General features: G+C 36.4%; 1 protein-coding gene across 10 annotated transcripts in view; it reads right to left on the reverse strand.

Moving 5' to 3' along the window:
* The window catches only part of CPED1 (cadherin like and PC-esterase domain containing 1), a 282,194-nt gene that overhangs the window by 143,402 nt on the left and 121,146 nt on the right, over positions 1-17,646 (reverse strand). For all 10 annotated transcript variants that reach the window (XM_021078989.1, XM_005673220.3, XM_003134738.4 and 7 more), the window contains 6 exons: positions 10,653-10,795; positions 9,628-9,700; positions 7,971-8,135; positions 6,634-6,738; positions 4,914-5,083; positions 439-509 (listed from right to left, as the gene is read on the reverse strand). In XM_021078989.1, coding sequence (XP_020934648.1) covers positions 439-509; positions 4,914-5,083; positions 6,634-6,738; positions 7,971-8,135; positions 9,628-9,700; positions 10,653-10,795 — 727 coding nt within the window. The remainder of the gene's footprint in view (positions 1-438; positions 510-4,913; positions 5,084-6,633; positions 6,739-7,970; positions 8,136-9,627; positions 9,701-10,652; positions 10,796-17,646) is intronic.

Genomic DNA, 17,646 nt, shown 5'->3' on the forward strand with positions numbered 1-17,646 from the left:
CATTTTATTGGATGCCTATAGCTTAATCTGATCCACTATTATTACAATAATGGCAGCTTCTACTTTTTTTCATTTATTAATGATGCATATAATTAAATTTTTGTGTACACTCTTATTTCCTTAACATGAATATCTAGAAGTGAAATTTACGGCATGTAAGAATAACTGTTAAAGCTCTTACATGTTGTTAAACGACCCCTTTAGAAGGACCATTCCCATTTACACACCCACCAGTAATTTGAAAATACTCATCTTCCCACACTCCCCCCAACTCTATTATCTTTAAGAGGAAAAACCATTCCAAATTTGAGGGAAAATAGCATTTTTCAGTTTAATTTTCATTTTCAATTGCTAATTAAGCTAAACTTCTTAATTTTTTTTTTTTTGGCCAAGGAATACTTATTTTTACGTGGAAATAAGTGGAACCACATCCTTTACCTTTTTTAATTTCAATTCCATCAAGTGATCCTTGTGGTTTTTTAATGCTCTCATCCTCTGCGAAAGAATTCCTGCAAGTGCAATGTCAAACAACTCTGGATCAATGAACTACACAAAATTCATGAAAATTACATCTAACATGCCTTTTTTTTTTTTTTTTCCTGTGTGAGCACAGTTATTTTGATGAGCACAAAGAAAAACTTTCTGGATTTCATTCCTCAAAACTAGCAATCTTGCTTCAAGTGAGGTGGATGGAAATCTCATCATCTCTAATCAGCAGAAGCACATTTGAAGAAAACCAGGGCAAAAAGTCACTCTTTGGTCCAAAAGTGAACAACCTCTGATAGCCTAGGTCCAACACAAGTGATACAGGAACTCACATTCTCATTGGAATCTGTTTGGCTAAAATTACAAAGTCTTGAAGCAAGAAGCCTTGGAAACTCTGAGGCACAGACGGAGAAGAATATACACATAATCTAAGAAATGTAAGTGTGCCATGCAGAAAACGACCTATGTCTTGCCAAGGCTTCTATCCTTAAACTCTGATTAACAGGAAGGAATGTTAAGGGGTAGTTATATCTTGGTGTGTTTGTCTCATTTTTCTGTTGTATAACTAAATGCTCAGCAAGATTGTCCTTTAAACCCTCAAATTTGAGACCAAAATAATCTAAGTGGCAGACAGAAAAATTGTTGGTCCTGATGCAGAGAATAGTGGGCAGGATGCGACCTGAGTTAGCTGTGCTGTGTTGTGAGTCTCCACTTTTACTCCAGCGAAATGAAGATAACAGCACTGGCCTTTTCACAGCAATGCTATGAGAATTCAATCAAATGCTCTGGGTCAAATTACAATTTACATTTATTGTCCTGGCTGTTATATTGGGCACTGTAATAGAGACGAATAAGGCATTTTCAATTCCCTCAAAATATAAACATCAGATAGGAAACTAAGAAGAATTGAGGAGGGCGTACACACTGTGGCGCAGTGGGTTAAGGATCCGATGTTGCCACAGCTGTGGTGTAGGTCTCAGCTGTGGCTTGGAATCAGTCCCTGGCCCGGGAACGCCCCCTATGCCATGGATGTGGCAGAAAAAAGGAAAACAAGAAGAGTCAAGGAATTTAAAATATTGCTAATGTTGGAAGATGTGATTATTTTATTACAGTGTTATTATGAAAGCCTTTTCTTCCCCTTGGTATATATACAATGAAGTAATCAGGGGTGAAAAATAATAAGGTCTAGGACTGGACTGACTTTAAACTGTTTTCTGCCTCCCACGGAATGAAAAAACAGATAAAGCAAACATGAGATGAGATATGTTTACTTGACACTTGGGTGCCAGGCCAAGGTATTGGAAAAAACCAAAAACAAAAAACCCTCTGAATTCATGTGACGCTAACACTCTAAGTTAAGCTAATAAAAAATACAATCCTGAAAGGCACTCCAACTGAATTTGAGAAATGTAGTGGAAGGAGGAGTTCCCGTTGTAGCTCAGCAGAAACGAACCAGAATAGTATCCATTAGAATGGGTGTTCGAGCCCTGGCCTTGCTCAGCTGGCTAAGGATCCAGCATTGCCTCAAGCTGCTGTGTATGTCGCGGACACAGCTGGCATTCAGTGCTGCTGTGGCTGTGGCATAGGCTCCAGCTGCAGCTCCCATCCAACCCCTAGCCTAGGAACTTCCATATGCTGCAGGTGCGGCCCTTAAAAAGAAAAAAAGAAAAAAATGTGGTGGAATGACTTGTTTTCTATGTTAAGGCATCCTAAAATGATTTCTTGTGTAATTTTGTGAACAACTTACTTGTTTTGAAAATTTAGATTTTCATGGAAAGCATGTGATTAGAGCAAATTACACTTGCTACTTTGTCTCCAGTTAAGTGAAAGCAGAGAATACACACAACTGATTTCAGTATTTTCATTCTGTTCAAATTTGAATTTAATTCTGGTGAGGCTCTGCATTCTGAGCCTCAGGCACAGATAGAAATGTCTGTCACCTTTTCTAATTGTTGCTTTTTTTGACTTTGTTTCTCTTCACTTTGTTTTTATAAGCAGATAATCTTTATTTAAAAGGGAGGAGGAAATCATTAGCCCTCACACATAGTATATAGATATGTAAAATTGGCTTTTTCGGTATGAAAAACGAGTTGACCATCGTGAAAATAAGGTCAATAATGAATGGCTACTCTTGGCCTTCCTGTCTGCACAAGGCACTGGTATAAAGCACCAGACCAGCAACAAGAGGCCAGGGTCTTAGTTCCAAGTCTATTTCTATCAGATGCATGACTTGAGCAAATGATCCATCTTCTCAGCACTGAAGTTTCCTCATTTTGAAAATATGTAGAATACACATCTTCCTTGTAACACAGCAAGAATGCTAATTAAATATAAACACACTCACTGGTAAACCTGAAGATAATTAGAATTCAGCAATCGTTCTTAAAAAGTTCTAGAAACAATTTATCTAATTGCTTCTGGATAAAGATATAAAGTTTACTTATTTCAGGATTAATTTAGATTAACCTTTCAAACTGATCTTGCTTTTCCTATAAATGAAAGAAAACTATTTCCCCCAGTGCGGATGCTAAAGTGACCTTTGGATGGTACAGAAACAGGAAACGGAAAGTATATTAATATTGACTACCTATCTTTGCTGCAACACACCACACACCATGCAGCACATGGAAATTATCTGATGGTAATCCCGAAACAATACTTGGTAGGTAGTATAATCCGTACCTTACAGGAATGGAGACTAAGTCCAGAGGAAAACCTTACCTGCTTAATTAATAAAGTCTAAAGTTGGAATTTTTGGATACAAGTCTGTCTGCTTCAAAAAAGCCCTGATTTTTTGTAACTATATTTAACATTGATCTTTAGTAAATTTCATTGTTGGAAGGAGTCAGTTAGGGTTAGAGTTAGGGTTAAATTCAGTATTCTGAACTTAAGCTAATTGCTTAACCTTAAATATGGACCTTGAGAGACACATGGGGAATACACTTCCCAAAGCGTGCATATCTCGAGAACTTCCTCAATGATAAAAACAATACTTAAAGAGACTCCTTGGTAGATCAAGCCTGCTCTTCCCTCATCGATAATGACAAACAAGACAGTCTTGTTATACAAGAGTGCATGCAAAAAACAGAGGGGCATTATTGAAATATTATTTAAAACCTAACTTTCAAGCAAACAGATGAAACCTTCCATCAATCCTATTACTTCTGAGAACTGAGGGACTCAGGTCAACTGCATAAAGTTGTGGCAATTCAAGTGAGTTCTAGTCCTGGGAGACTTCCTACAGATTCTTCAAATACATGATTATTTGTATTTCTGGGCTATTAAAAAGAACTCCCACTCGCTCCTGAAGCAAAAGGAAATGAAGTGCATATCATCAGAACTGAGGCCATTATGAAGGTGACTTTAGAGTCATTACTGATCATGGCACGGCCATCTAGTCTTCCCTGTGCCTAGGAGGTTAGGGTTACTTCTGCTTTCCTGGCAAGAGAAAAGCCAAATGTTCGCTGAATTCCATCACGTAAAAGGGAAGCAGGCTTAGCTGGCAGCATGGACACTGCCCTGTTCCCCACGTACTGGGGCTATTATATGTTGACCTGGCCCATTGCCCCCCTTGCTCCCTTATTAGCACCTCTCATTAGAATGCAAGTGGGCATGGAAGCCCAAGAACCTTTTCTCCTGGCCGAATGCTTCTCTCCGAGATTCTATTTTCTTTTCTTTTATCTTTTTTTTTTTTTTTTTTTTGTCTTTTTAGGGCTGCACCTGAGGCATATGGAAGTTCCAGGCTAGGGATTGAATGTGAGCTGTATCTGCCAGCCTACACCACAGCCACAGCAACATGGGATCCGAGCCACATCCTCAACCTAGACCACAGCACATGGCAATGCCAGATGGGTAACCCACTGAGCAAGGCCAGGGATCGAACCCACATCCTCAGGGATACTGGTCAGGTTCGTTACCGCTGAGCCACGCTGAGAACTCCCAAGATCCCATTTCTAAAAGAAAAAAGTTCTCATCTTGTGGTAGAGACAGACAGATTTATACATTTGATAGGTTTTGCCCAGAATAAAGTCATGCCTCAAAAACCCTCAATGAATGAAAACTCTTGGGCTCCACTCTGACTGATGGTTTTAGAATAAATCTCACCTAATTCTTTCTGTCTGATGCTCTTGTAATTCAAGGATATAGATCACAGACGGAAAGTAGCTTGAAACTTTTAATTTTAAACATAACTTTTTAGTGGAGTCAAGTCCTGCTGGTTTGAAAAACTGTAGGATATATTTTTGTTACAGTGCTTGAAGACCACTAGAATCATTATGGTTTCAATGTTTTAAAGAAGCTTATTTTTCCGAGCATGAATTTTTGGACACACTTCTTTTTGTTGCTTTCCTTAATGTAGGCAATGCCTTTTGAAATCAATCTTTAGAGATTTTTGGGGGTTGCACAATTCAGATTTGTGGCACTCTTACCATTCCAGCGGGTATAGTGGTGCCTTTTTCTTCAGGAGCTGAAATTGTTCAAATACATTTAAAAGAGACCGGTATTGGGCCACGGTAGAACCAGGCTTTCGCATAGGATTTGCCATATCATAAAATTCACGCATCAAAGATTGAAATCCAGGAGTAGCAGATGGGAAGAGCTGAGAAGGAATATTCAAAAGCATACTATCAGAGCATTTTATTGAAAATAAATGTAGCATACCAGGAGAGGCTTTGTAGTTAATCAGACATTTAAAAAATAAGCTATTTTTTTTAAAATCCATTATCATACCATAATTTGATTTTCTGTATTGCTGTCAAGGTAAATTCCACTTTTTATAAGAAACTAATTTTGTGGATATTTATATTTCCAAATAGAGTGAATTTTATTTCCCTTGTTACTGAATGGAAATGGGTACCTCCTTTCTATAGATAACCCCAAAACACCTGAAAAACAGAAGGGTCAGGTAGGGAAAAATGAGGAGAAATCCTTTTGGTTCCAAGGGCCTTGCAGATATCAGGGTGAGTGATATTAATCCTACCAAAAAAAAAAAAAAATCTGTTTATCTTCCTTCTGCTCTGAGAGTCAGAAAATTAGTGTTTGCCTTTTCTCCTATAAAATAATTATATTCTTCCTCACATTGTGCCAAGAGATATTTTCCACTTTCACAAAATCTTAAATTATGAATTCCTGAAGGATGAAGCCAGGTGTCTGTGATAATCTTTGTAGGGTTTTGAGACAAACTGTCATGAATGTAATACTTACAATGTTTAAATTAATTATAATAATCCATCAATTAAGCTATTTTTCTGTAATAAGCTTACTCTGAACCCTCTAAAATACGGAGCTAAACTATAAAAGCAAGTGTCAAAATTCACTTAGTAAGTTTGTTATAACTCATACAAGTTGTATATGATTACATAGGTTTTTTAAGTAAAAAATAAATATTTGATCCAAACAGATTAATAATAAAGTATAGATAGTCTTTTGAAAATGCTTTTTTAGAGAGATGCTTTGTACAAACAAATCTTAGGTAGAATATAATTTACCCATATAAGGAAAGAATTAGAAACAAAGCAAGTACTGAGCATGCACGTATATATGCAATAAATTATCCTTCAGTGTTGACCAATTACTTAAGAGAATGCAAGATTTTGCAAATGAAGATACATAGCAAATAAATAAATGCCATTTGTGTTTTGGGGTTGAAACCACTAAAAGTTATTATAATTATTTACATTTTCTTTCTTTGGAATTTCCTATAGAGTTACAGTGAATTAGGATTTAGGTAGTTTCCTAAAATGTTATTGTTTTATTGAATAATATTTACCTTCAAAGTAATATTTACGGACAAAAAAAAATGGCATGATAAGCAGAAGGAAATTTTGGTTACACGTAAATGTCCCAGAGCTAAAAGTGAAAATTCTTTAGAAAAATGTTAACATGTTCCCCTTACGAACTAACAAATCCTTCCAGCTATACTAATCCCATATTCTCCTTCCTTTAGTAAGTCATGCATTATCTTCAAACTCTTAAAAAATATGCATTCTACTCGTCTTAATATTTTATCTCTGAAGAGAGGACGCTCACAAAGATTTCTCTTTCTTAAAGAAATATCTTCACCTAGTTTCAAGTCAAAATCAAGTAGCTTATGGCTGATCTACTATAATCTCAGTAATCAAGAGGAATCAAAGGTCACTTTTGTTTTACCAGCTGGAATTGTCCCAAATTCCCAAGTTCCTTTATGAAAGTCATAATTGAGTTAATCTCCTCTAAAGACAGGCATTGGTTTAGTTCTTTTTGATAGTCTTCACTCTATAATAGGAGGGGGAACAAACAATTCTTAAGTAACTGCTATAAAGACAAACCATGTTTAGCACCAGTCAATGCCCTATCAAATGCTGAACTCTACAAACAGCTGAGCTACTTAATTCTAAATAATAATCAAACTTCAACTCGTTGCAATGCTGTCAGGATATAAGAAAACTTCATATTGAACAAAAAGGACCGAAAAGAACTCAATAGTGCTTTTTTGGGAAGTTGGGCCCAGAAAGACAGAATGAGCGTGACAGTTTGCAAATACAGCAAAAGTCTTTTTTAGCCTTCAAGTACTAGACATCAGAGCAGGAAATTTACATGTGGATCCAATATATGAGACGTCACCATTTTGGAGTTTCATGGATTCTAGTAAACGGACAGCCCCATTTCCCTCACATTCTTTTTTTTTTTTTTTCTTTTTTTTTTCCTAATACATCCCTGAAAGCAGAAGATGTAGATGTGACCACTCCCTTCGGGTCAAGTGGTTCTAACAGTTTTAATGACAACCCACTCCCTAAGGAAGGAAACAGGGAGTCCCTAGGAACCCATCAATAAAATCATAGGGAAACAACAGTCTGTAAGGCCGTGTCTCTCAAAAACATCTCTCCAGATTCTGTTTGTTGGTGAGACTTTCCACATTCTACTTTTCCAAATCTTCTAATTATGGTTTTAAAACAGAAAGACATATAGAAAACTGTACCTAGCGATCCATACAGATTTTTTTTGATACAGCAAGGAAACTTGTACTAATATGTCATAAAAATTAACTACTCCTACTTTGAAGCACTACTCCCTAAGCATCAGCATCTAACCAAAGACGTTAACCAGATGTGAATGCTTAAAATATCAGTATTACAACTCCAGTCCCTTGATGCTAATCGAGAGCAGTCACTGCTATTCTAATTGCCTCCAAAAGGTTCAGGCATTCTTTTTCAAGTATTCTATAATAGGTAATATGTATTATTCATTATACCCACAAAATTTCCCTGGGAATTAGGAACTGCTTTACTTCATTTTCAACCCATAATTTCATCATAATCAGTCATTCACATACTTAGCTAGACATAAAAATAATATTGGTCCCTAGGTCAGAAAAATATGAAAAGATTTATATAACGGATATAATTTCAAATGAATTATCAAGTTGCTTAGCTGCACAATAAAGAAAATGGCACCTGCTTAAAAAATGAATTTAAAAAATAGCTGTCATTACAAAAATAGGCACTTACCTTAAATACACCTGATCTATAAAGTCCCTGAAATATCTCAGAAAATATGGAAAGTGAAGATTCATTAGACAGTAGAAAATTGAAAGTGTCTTTTAAAAGGAATTCTTCTGTGTTTTGGTCCTCAAAATCCATATTATCATCTTGAAAATTCAAATGCTCATGGACCTGTGAAAGAGTTAAAAAGCATGGCAAATATTTTTCTTTGACTTATTTTAACAGTGGAATCACTTCTAAGACATGAGTCACTTCCTGGTGGATTACAGATCAGAACTGACACCTAGTGGTCTTTTTGGAGGTCAACAGTTTTATAAAATGTTTCAAAATGTTCTTTTGAAACTACGGTTCTTTATAAGGACAATAACTGTTTTAACTGTGTAATAAAATCATACTAGTTTTTCTTGAAACACTTTATTGTTCAAGAATTTGTGTTTATGGAAATACTATATTTCTGAGCAATACATTTTAAAAATCATAATCAGTATTAAATATACCTGTAAAATAATGAATAAATGACCATTAAAAGATTTAGATTCATAAAATTTTTAAATGCTATGAACAAATCTTTGAGCCATTCTATCAAATGTCTGAGCCACATGTAATGTAATCATTCTCCTCGTGTTAGTCTGAAAACCAGTCAATGCAGTATGAAGTTGAATTCCTGTCGCACAAAATTTAATTTTGTTCCTTTTCACGTCTCATCCTATGTCCCCAAATAGCCTTCTATAGACTAACACAATCAATCTTTTAAAATCCTTTTGCCACTAAGAGCTATTTTAGATTAAAATATGTTAGAGAAGATGATCTGAGTTAATTTGATTTGAGAGGAAGTGAAAGAATCAGGGTGTAGAAAAAATTCTTTAAATTTACAAACATTTATATTAGGAAAAAACCCAAAGATTACAACAATCCAAAGGCTTTTAAAATTAAAATATAGGCCAATTTTAAACTAAATCTCTATGTGTAAAAAATAGAAAAGATACCTTTTTTATAAACCCATGTGAGTAAGCTAGGTAATCTGCTATTTTCTATTACCTAAATGTCTGCTTTTCTGTATTAACACATACTTAGCTTTATGCCACATTTATTTCATAGACAGTAGTTGAACAATTGAAAAAAAAATCTGTTTGGGGAGTTCCCATCATGGTGCAGTGGAAACAAATCCTACTAGTACCCATGAGGATGTGGGTTCGATCCCTGGCTCCACTCAGTGGGTGGGGGATCTGACATTGCCGTGAGGTGTGGTGTAGGTCACAGATGCAGCTTGGGATCCTGCATTGCTGTGGCTGTGGCTAGGCCGGCAGCTGTAGCTCTTATTTGACCCCTAGCCTGGGAACTGCCATATGCTGTGGGTGTGGCCCTAAAAAAGCAAAAAAAATAGAAAAAAAAAACAAAACGAAAAACAAAACAAAACAACTTGGTTGTGATGATCGTTGTGCATCTATAAATGTAATAAAATTCATTAAGTAGTTTTAGAAAAGGGATGCGGAATGGGTACAGCAATTCAAATAATAGATGTTCCACTTACTAGTTAATTCTCTGAACCACAGTAAATATAAGTCTGTAATAAGTTTGATCCAAGTTGCTAGTTATTGATTGGTTACTATGAATAAAATCAACACCAACAGCAACACACACACACGCACAGAGGCACACTCACCTGGAGCACTACAGGGGACCTGACACTGCCATAACCAATATCAAAGGTTAAAAGTTGAAAACATAATCTGCATCTGAAATTCAAACAAAAGGTAATAAAAATACATTCTATTCACTGTATTTATTATTTGCTATTATATTATTAATAATCATCACGGTTAAATCTCAAGGTCTCCACTAATTAAAAAGAGCAGTGCCTTGAATAATCTGAAGTTGATAATCTTAACTAAACAATGAAGTGACTCTGTGGAAACTGAAATATGGAAAAGAAAGCACTCCCACGCTTATACGCTAAGCATTTTTATTCATATATATAGCATGATAAAACTTACATCAAGGTACCTGCCTTTTTTTGATATACTAGACTTAACATTTCCCTAGAAAAAGACATTAAATTATATTTAAGTAAACGGATATGGTGATAAGAGCTTTTGAATTCTGTTAATAAAAGTCTATAAATCAATATATACCTAGTCAGGGAGTTCTGGGTGTGGCTCAGTGGGAACAAACTGGACTAGTATCCATGAGGAGTCAGGTTTGATCCTTGGCCCTACTCAGTGGGTTAAGGATTCGGTGTTGCTCTGAGCTGTGGTGTAGGTCAAAGATGCAGCTCCAATCTGGCATTACCGTGGCTGTGATGTGGGCCAGCAGCTGCAGCTCCAATTCGACCCCTAGCCTGGAAACTTCCATATGCCATGCATGCGGCCATTAAAAAAACAAACAAACAAAAAAATATATATGTATATATACACCTAGTCAATGGAAAGCATATATGGTCAAAATAGCTGAGCTTGAAAGGGGCTACAATTTTAAAAATAATTCAAGTTTATTTCTTGTCACCGCTACCTAAATACTGGTAGGCCTGCAACGGGCTCTGAAATTTTAGGATTGACAAATTAGAAAACCCATGCTTAGAAATTCACATTTTATACTGACATAAAATTTTCCAAGTGGCACCCATCTGTGATAACTAAAATATTTTCCACTAATGATTTTTAGAAGGTAGGTTTTTTATTTTGTTTTTACCTATCGAAGGCCTTTGGTCCCAGAGTAGATGTTTCACTGAACACTTCAGCTGCTAGCAGCAGTTTGCTAATTGCTTCCTTCATTTTATCAAAAGCCTGGAGAGGTGAACTGGCTCTCAGGAATGTCTCAAAAAATGTTTGCAGCTGTGAACAGAGTAAAGGATTTGTATGTTGAAACTACAACCTCAAGTTGTCTCTCTATTATTTCCAAAGTGAACAATACAAAAGATCCCTTTAGGTAATAACTCCTGGTCACGTTAAAAATAAAACAAAACAAAACCTCTTTAAAAAGGAAAATTTGATAATCTGAGCTATATATACACACATACATATTTTATACATACTCTGAAAGACTACCTAATATACTTAAGGTATATTATTTATTGAATATATATTACCACATAATATATAATGTGCATATAATTATATACATTTAAAATATATTGGAGTTCCCGTCGTGGCGCAGTGGTTAACGAATCCGACTAGGAACCATGAGGTTGCGGGTTCGGTCCCTGCCCTTGCTCAGTGGGTTAACGATCCGGCGTTGCCGTGAGCTGTGGTGTAGGTTGCAGACGCGGCTCGGATCTGGCGTTGCTGTGGCTTTGGCGTAGGCCGGTGGCTACAGCTCCGATTAGACCCCTAGCCGGGGAACCTCCATATGCCGCGAGAGCGGCCCAAGAAATAGCAACAACAACAACAACAAAAAAAAAAATATATTAAGCCTTTAGATTGAATAAGGGGTGCCAAAACATTTTGTAATTTAAATTACTTTAGAGGTGCTTATTCTATTTTTTTTTTTTTTCTTATTTCATGGCATCTAATCACGGAAAGTGGAGTAGAACTATCACAGAGCTTGTGTTCAGAACTGCCAAGTTTAATTTGGGAATCTTCCATCTAGGTGAACTTGGACTCGCTACTCACTTCTTCAAATTTTTGGGTCCTTCTCTTTAAAAACAGGTTAATACCTACCAACAAGAGAGTTGTGATACCAAATTAGAAGAAAATGTGCTTGAAAGCCACTGCAAAGCATAAAGTTCAAATCTAAGCTTTTTATTATTATCACTTTCCTACATGTATCAGAACAAAATAACTATATCAAAATTGCTTCTCTTCTGGTATTTTGCTGTGGGAGCAACCAGAGAAGACTCTAAGAGAACCTCAGTGTCTTCCTAACACTTTAATTTCAGGCTAGAGAGAATGAGGCAGTATTACAAAAGGGAAAATGATGTTAGGTTTATGTCTTCATAGAAACACTCTAGTTGGTGTCACAAAGACTATTTTTTTTTTCCCACTGTACAGCAAGGGGGTCAGGTTATCCTTACATGTATACATTACAATTACAGTTTTTCCCCCACCCTTTCTTCTGTTGCAACATGAGTATCTAGACATAGTTCTCAATGCTATTCAGCAGGATCTCCTTGTAAATCTATTCTAAGTTGTGTCTGATAAGCCCAAGCTCCTGATCCCTTCCACTCCCTCCCCCTTCCATCAGGCAACCACAAGTCTCTTCTCCAAGTCCATGATTTTCTTTTCTGAGGAGATGTTCATTTGTGCTGGATATTAGATTCCAGTTATAAGTGATATCATATGGTATTTGCCTTTGTCTTTCTGGCTCACTTCACTCAGTATGAGATTCTCTAGTTCCATCCATGTTGCTGCAAATGGCATTATGTCATCCTTTTTTATGGCTGAGTAGTATTCCATTGTGTATATATATATATATATATATATATATATATATATATATATATATACCACTTCTTCCGAATCCAATCTGTCGATGGACATTTGGATTGTTTCCATGTCCTGGCTATTGTGAATAGTGCTGCAATGAACATGCGGGTGCACGTGCCTCTTTTAAGTAGAGTTTTGTCCGGATAGATGCCCAAGAGTGGGATTGCAGGGTCATATGGAAGTTCTATGTATAGATTTCTAAGGTATCTCCAAACTGTTCTCCATAGCGGCTGTACCAGTTTACATTCCCACCAGCAGTGCAGGAGGGTTCCCTTTTCTCCACAGCCCCTCTAGCACTTGTTATTTGTGGATTTATTAATGATGGCCATTCTGACTGGTGTGAGGTAGTATCTCATGGTAGTTTTGATTTGCATTTCAACAAAGAGCTATTTTTATTTGCTTAAATATTGAAACAATCAAACAACAACACTGCTTCTTCAAGATGCTTAATATCAACGCGAAGTCAAAAAATTTTAAAAGCACAAAACAATTCTCATTAATTCACAGACTTTCTCTGGATAAACATACTCTTTCAAAAATGAAGAACAAAAAATATTTTTTGAAAAAACATGCAGCAGGTATTCTATTCACATTTTTGGAAGAACGGACTAAGTTTATCTGAGCTGCATAAGACTGCAAAGTGAAAAACTTTTGTTGCTATGATAACAAAGGACCGATACTGGCACAAACCACCTGAGGGAGATGGTAAATGAATCTTTAAAATACATAAGCAAAATCCCCCCAAGAGAAACAAATACGGACTTCATAAACTTTTCCCAGCTGAAAATCAGAAACCCAACGAGGTGGACACTTTAAGACCCTCTGAATACAGAATTAGCATTCGGCAACTGGGACATTTTCCTCTTGTTAAGAACTAAGGAAAATGGATGTAATAATTGTATGATCAAAAGAAAACAAATCAAGGCTAACACTAAAAATATTAACACCCTTGAGGCAAAACAGAGTAACGTGTTTTTCCAAATAAAAACAACTTATCATATTTCATTCAGTTCAGCACATAATGTAGAAAGGGTTATTGATAATATTATTGCATTTTTTCCATGTCAATGTTTTCTGAACACCACAGGGGTCAAGGTTAATAACTTAAGAAAGGTGAAAATGCTTATTTAGCACATAAGGCTTTATAAGATTGACTGTCAGACTATATCCTCCAGCAAATTAATGTCTTCGGGTTGTATTTATTCTTCTACTGTGGAAAGGATTATTTCTTAACTTCTGACGGTAACAGTGAGCAGTGACTACAGGCTGCCAGTACATGAATTCAGTCCCTTTCAACTAAACTTTTAATAAGAATTTCACCACGCAGAAAGCACTGTGTGCTGGGCTTTTGGGGACAAGGTACAGAACACAGCGGTAATTCTTTAGGCTCTAGAGGCAAAAGGTCCCAGGTTCAACTTTGGTTCTATGCCTGTTACTATTAAATGGTGAGACTTTGTGGAATTACTACGAGTACCTACTCTACAGAGGTGTTGCTAAGATTAACTCAGAGGCTGTACGTAAGGTATGCTACCACTCACCACACGTCAGTACTCCATACACACTGGCCTCTTGTATTAATTAAAACAAGTCTAAAGTCACTTAAAGGACCTATCAAAGTGGTTGCTGAACCCAGAGTCTCACGATGTGGAACATCAAAACTGCCTCTGGTATTCTCCAGGCCCATCAAATGGCCAGATCTCATTCTTTGAATGGCTGAGTAATATTCCATTATACACACACACACCCCTTCTTAGGTGAAGTAAGTCAGGCAGAGAAACACAAATACTATATCACTTATATGAGGAATCTAAAAATAATACAAACGAATCTATATGCAAAATAGAAACAGACTCACAGACAGAAAACAAACTAATGGAGAGTTCTCATTGCGGCTCAGTGGGTTAAGAATCTGACATAGTGTCCGTGAGGATGTGAGTTCAAACCCAGCCTTGCTCAGTGGGTTGAGAATCCAGCATTGTCACAAACTATGGTGTAGGTCACAGAAGTGGCTTGGATTTGGTGTTGCTGTGGCTGTGGTGTAGGCGGGCAGCTCAGCTCCGATTTGACTGCCAGGCTGGGAACTTCCATGTGCTGCAGGTGCTGCCCTAAAAAAAAAAAAAAAAAAAAGAAAAAAAGAAAAAGAAAACAAACTAATGGTTGCTAAAGGGGAATGAGAGTGGGTGGGGTGGATAAATTGGGAATATGGGATTAACAGATACAAACTACTATACACAAAACACATAAGCAACAAGGATTTACTGTATAACACAGGGACCTATACTCAATATCTTATCATCTATAATGGAAAAGTATCTGAAAAAAATAAATATAACTGAATCACGTTGCTGTACACATGAAACACAATACTGTAAATCAACTATACTTCAGTAAAAAAAAAAAAAAACAAAAAAAACAAAAAAACTGCCTCTGGGATTTTCAAACATTTGTGACACCAATCAAGAAAGAATATTTTTAAAATATATGATAAGCCTTTTAATAGAAATGTGTTAAAAAGAGAGAATAAAGATGGTTGATTAGACCCCGTCCCTGGTATATCTCCCAGAAGAAAGCCAAGAGGGAAACAGAGGACCTAAATAACTGGCTTTCCTCCCATTTCCCTACAACTCAGCCTGCTAGGAGAAGGACAAACCTCAATTGTCAATCATGAGATCAGGGGATGTAAAGATAGACAGCTGCCTTTATAAAGTGATGGGTTGAAGGGAGGAGAGAGAAAAGGCATGCAAAAAGCGCAATTCAAAAAGGAAAGACTTCCTTCATTTCTGTATTAGTTCTGTTACTAATCTTTGTCTCTACATACACTTCCTTCTATATCATCACATGCATTTTGATGTATTTAATTTATTTAATTTATTAAGTCCTTCAAGTCAAAGAAGATTCTAGATGAGTGGTCTCCTTAATTAGGACAGTGGCAAGGAAACTACATATTCCAGAAATGAAAGTAGAATCATGTAAATACTTATTATTGTTTTTTACTCATCAACTTTCTTAACTCAAGCACCTGAAATAGCACCTTCACTTTTGTTGCTAAGTTGAAACAAGCCATGAACTCAAGCATCAGGGAGACTTCTTTCGATCGAGACTTTTAATCAATGTTTCTGAATGCCCTAAACATGAGAATACAAGATCCCAAAGAAATCAGAGCCTTGGCAGTGAGGTAAAAAGGAATAAAAGAAGATCTTAAAACTTTTAACATGATAGGAAACTATTTTATGAACTGTAAATTTTTCTCCTTCAGTGTAAAAATGAAATAAAAATTTAGCGTAAAATAAACTATATAGAAAATGACCTTGTAAGATCATGGCTGTAAAATCAGGCAGTTAAAGCAACACCGTTTCTTTGTACCTGTGTAAAAAGTCAAGCAATGACTCAGTAAGGTATTTACAATTTTCACATCTCTCCATTCAATCAACTTATTGAAATATACATGGATGAGTAAAAATTGTCCAACTGAAAATACCAGGACAAGAGGAACTGAGGATGAACTTCAAAACATTTGTAGGAAAACTTCAGTTATGTTTTTGATATCTTAAAATATTTCTAAAGTGCTCTTATACCCACCTCATTCCCCCAGCCCCACCTCTCACAGCCCCTCCCAGGCTAAATTCTGGGATTCGCCTGATGAATTTCCTTTATGAGCCCAGAAGATCTTAGGCAGACTGCTCTCGGTGGCAACACGTGTCGTGCTGTGTTAAACTCACTTTCTTGTTTGCTCGCACCACTAGTTCACGAATTCTTTAGGGCAGAGACTGTACCATCCTGACTTTGGGTGGCCAGGATCTAATGCCCAGTAGGTACTGAGTAAATACTGTTGAATAAATAAACCTAAGTGTAACATTCCAAAAACCACAAAAGACTTCGATAAGAGAAATTGATTACAGGAGCTTCTGGATGACACAAATTTTCTCCTTAGGACATGTTTATCTCTTGTTTCCATCTTGTGAAAGGGAGGATGTGCATTTTTCTGGGGACTTGTAATAAAACCTTTGAAAAATAGAAGCTTACAGCTGTTTGAGAGGATATTGGAGATAAGAAAATTTAATATAAGAGTTAAAACAAAGGATGAAAGATTAATCAATCTTAGGGTTTTTTTTTTTAAGCCATGTTCTTGACTAAGTGGGAAACTATAGAAGAATATTGATATTTCTATATTGTGAAATTTCTGTAGTGTTTAATAGCATTGTACCTTACTAAATTTACCAGAATTTTTCTCAATATTATTGTGTAAGAGAGTTTTCATCTTCTCAGAATGAAGAAGAATACTAGTATTTAAAATCACCACCATGGGAGTTCCTGTCGTGGTACAGCAGAGATAAATCTGACTAGGAACCACGAGGTTGAGGGTTCGATCCCTGGCCTCGCTCAGTGGGTTAAGGATCCAGCATTGCCATGAGCTATGGTGTAGGTCACAAATGCGGCTTGGATTCTGCGTTGCTGTGGCTGTGGAGCAGGCTGGCAGCTACAGCTCCAATTAGACCCCTAGCCTGGGAACTTCCATATGCAGCAGGTGCGGCCCTAAAAAGCAAATAAATGAATGAATTAATTAAATTAAATTAAAAAAGAAAATAAAATCACCACCAAGCAGATGAAAAGATGCTCAGAAGTACTGGTCATTAGGGAAATGCAAATCATAACCACCCTAGATATTACCTCACATCCATTACGACGGCTATTGTTAAAAATAAAACCCATAAAATATTAAGTGTGGTCAAGGATGTGAAGAAATCAGAATCCTTGAGCACTGTTGGTGGGAATGTTAAATGGTGCAGCCACTATGCAAAACACTGTGTTGGTTCCTTGAGAAATCAAAATGGAATTACCATGTGATCTGGTAATTCAACTTCTGGATACAGAGACAAAAGAATTGAAAACAGGTTCTCAGAGATATATTTGCACACCCATGTTCATAGGGCCATTATTCACAATAGCCAGAAGGTGAAAGCAACTCAAATATCCATCCATGGATGAATGAATAGACAAAATGCACTATATACATAAATGGAATATTATTAAGCCTTAAAAAGGAAGAACATTCTGACACATACAACAATTTGGATGATCTTTGAAGATATTATGAAAGTGAACTAATCCAGTCACAAAAGACACTGTATGATTCCACTTATATAAAGCATCTAGAGTAGTCAGATTTCTAGAAATAGAAAATAAAATAGTGGTTGACAGTGGCTGGGGGCAGGGGGGGATTCGAAGTTGTTTAATGAATATATAATCTCGGTTTTGCAAAA

This window comes from Sus scrofa, chromosome 18, assembly GCF_000003025.6.
Source record: "Sus scrofa isolate TJ Tabasco breed Duroc chromosome 18, Sscrofa11.1, whole genome shotgun sequence".
Classification (NCBI taxonomy): Eukaryota; Metazoa; Chordata; class Mammalia; order Artiodactyla; family Suidae; genus Sus; species Sus scrofa.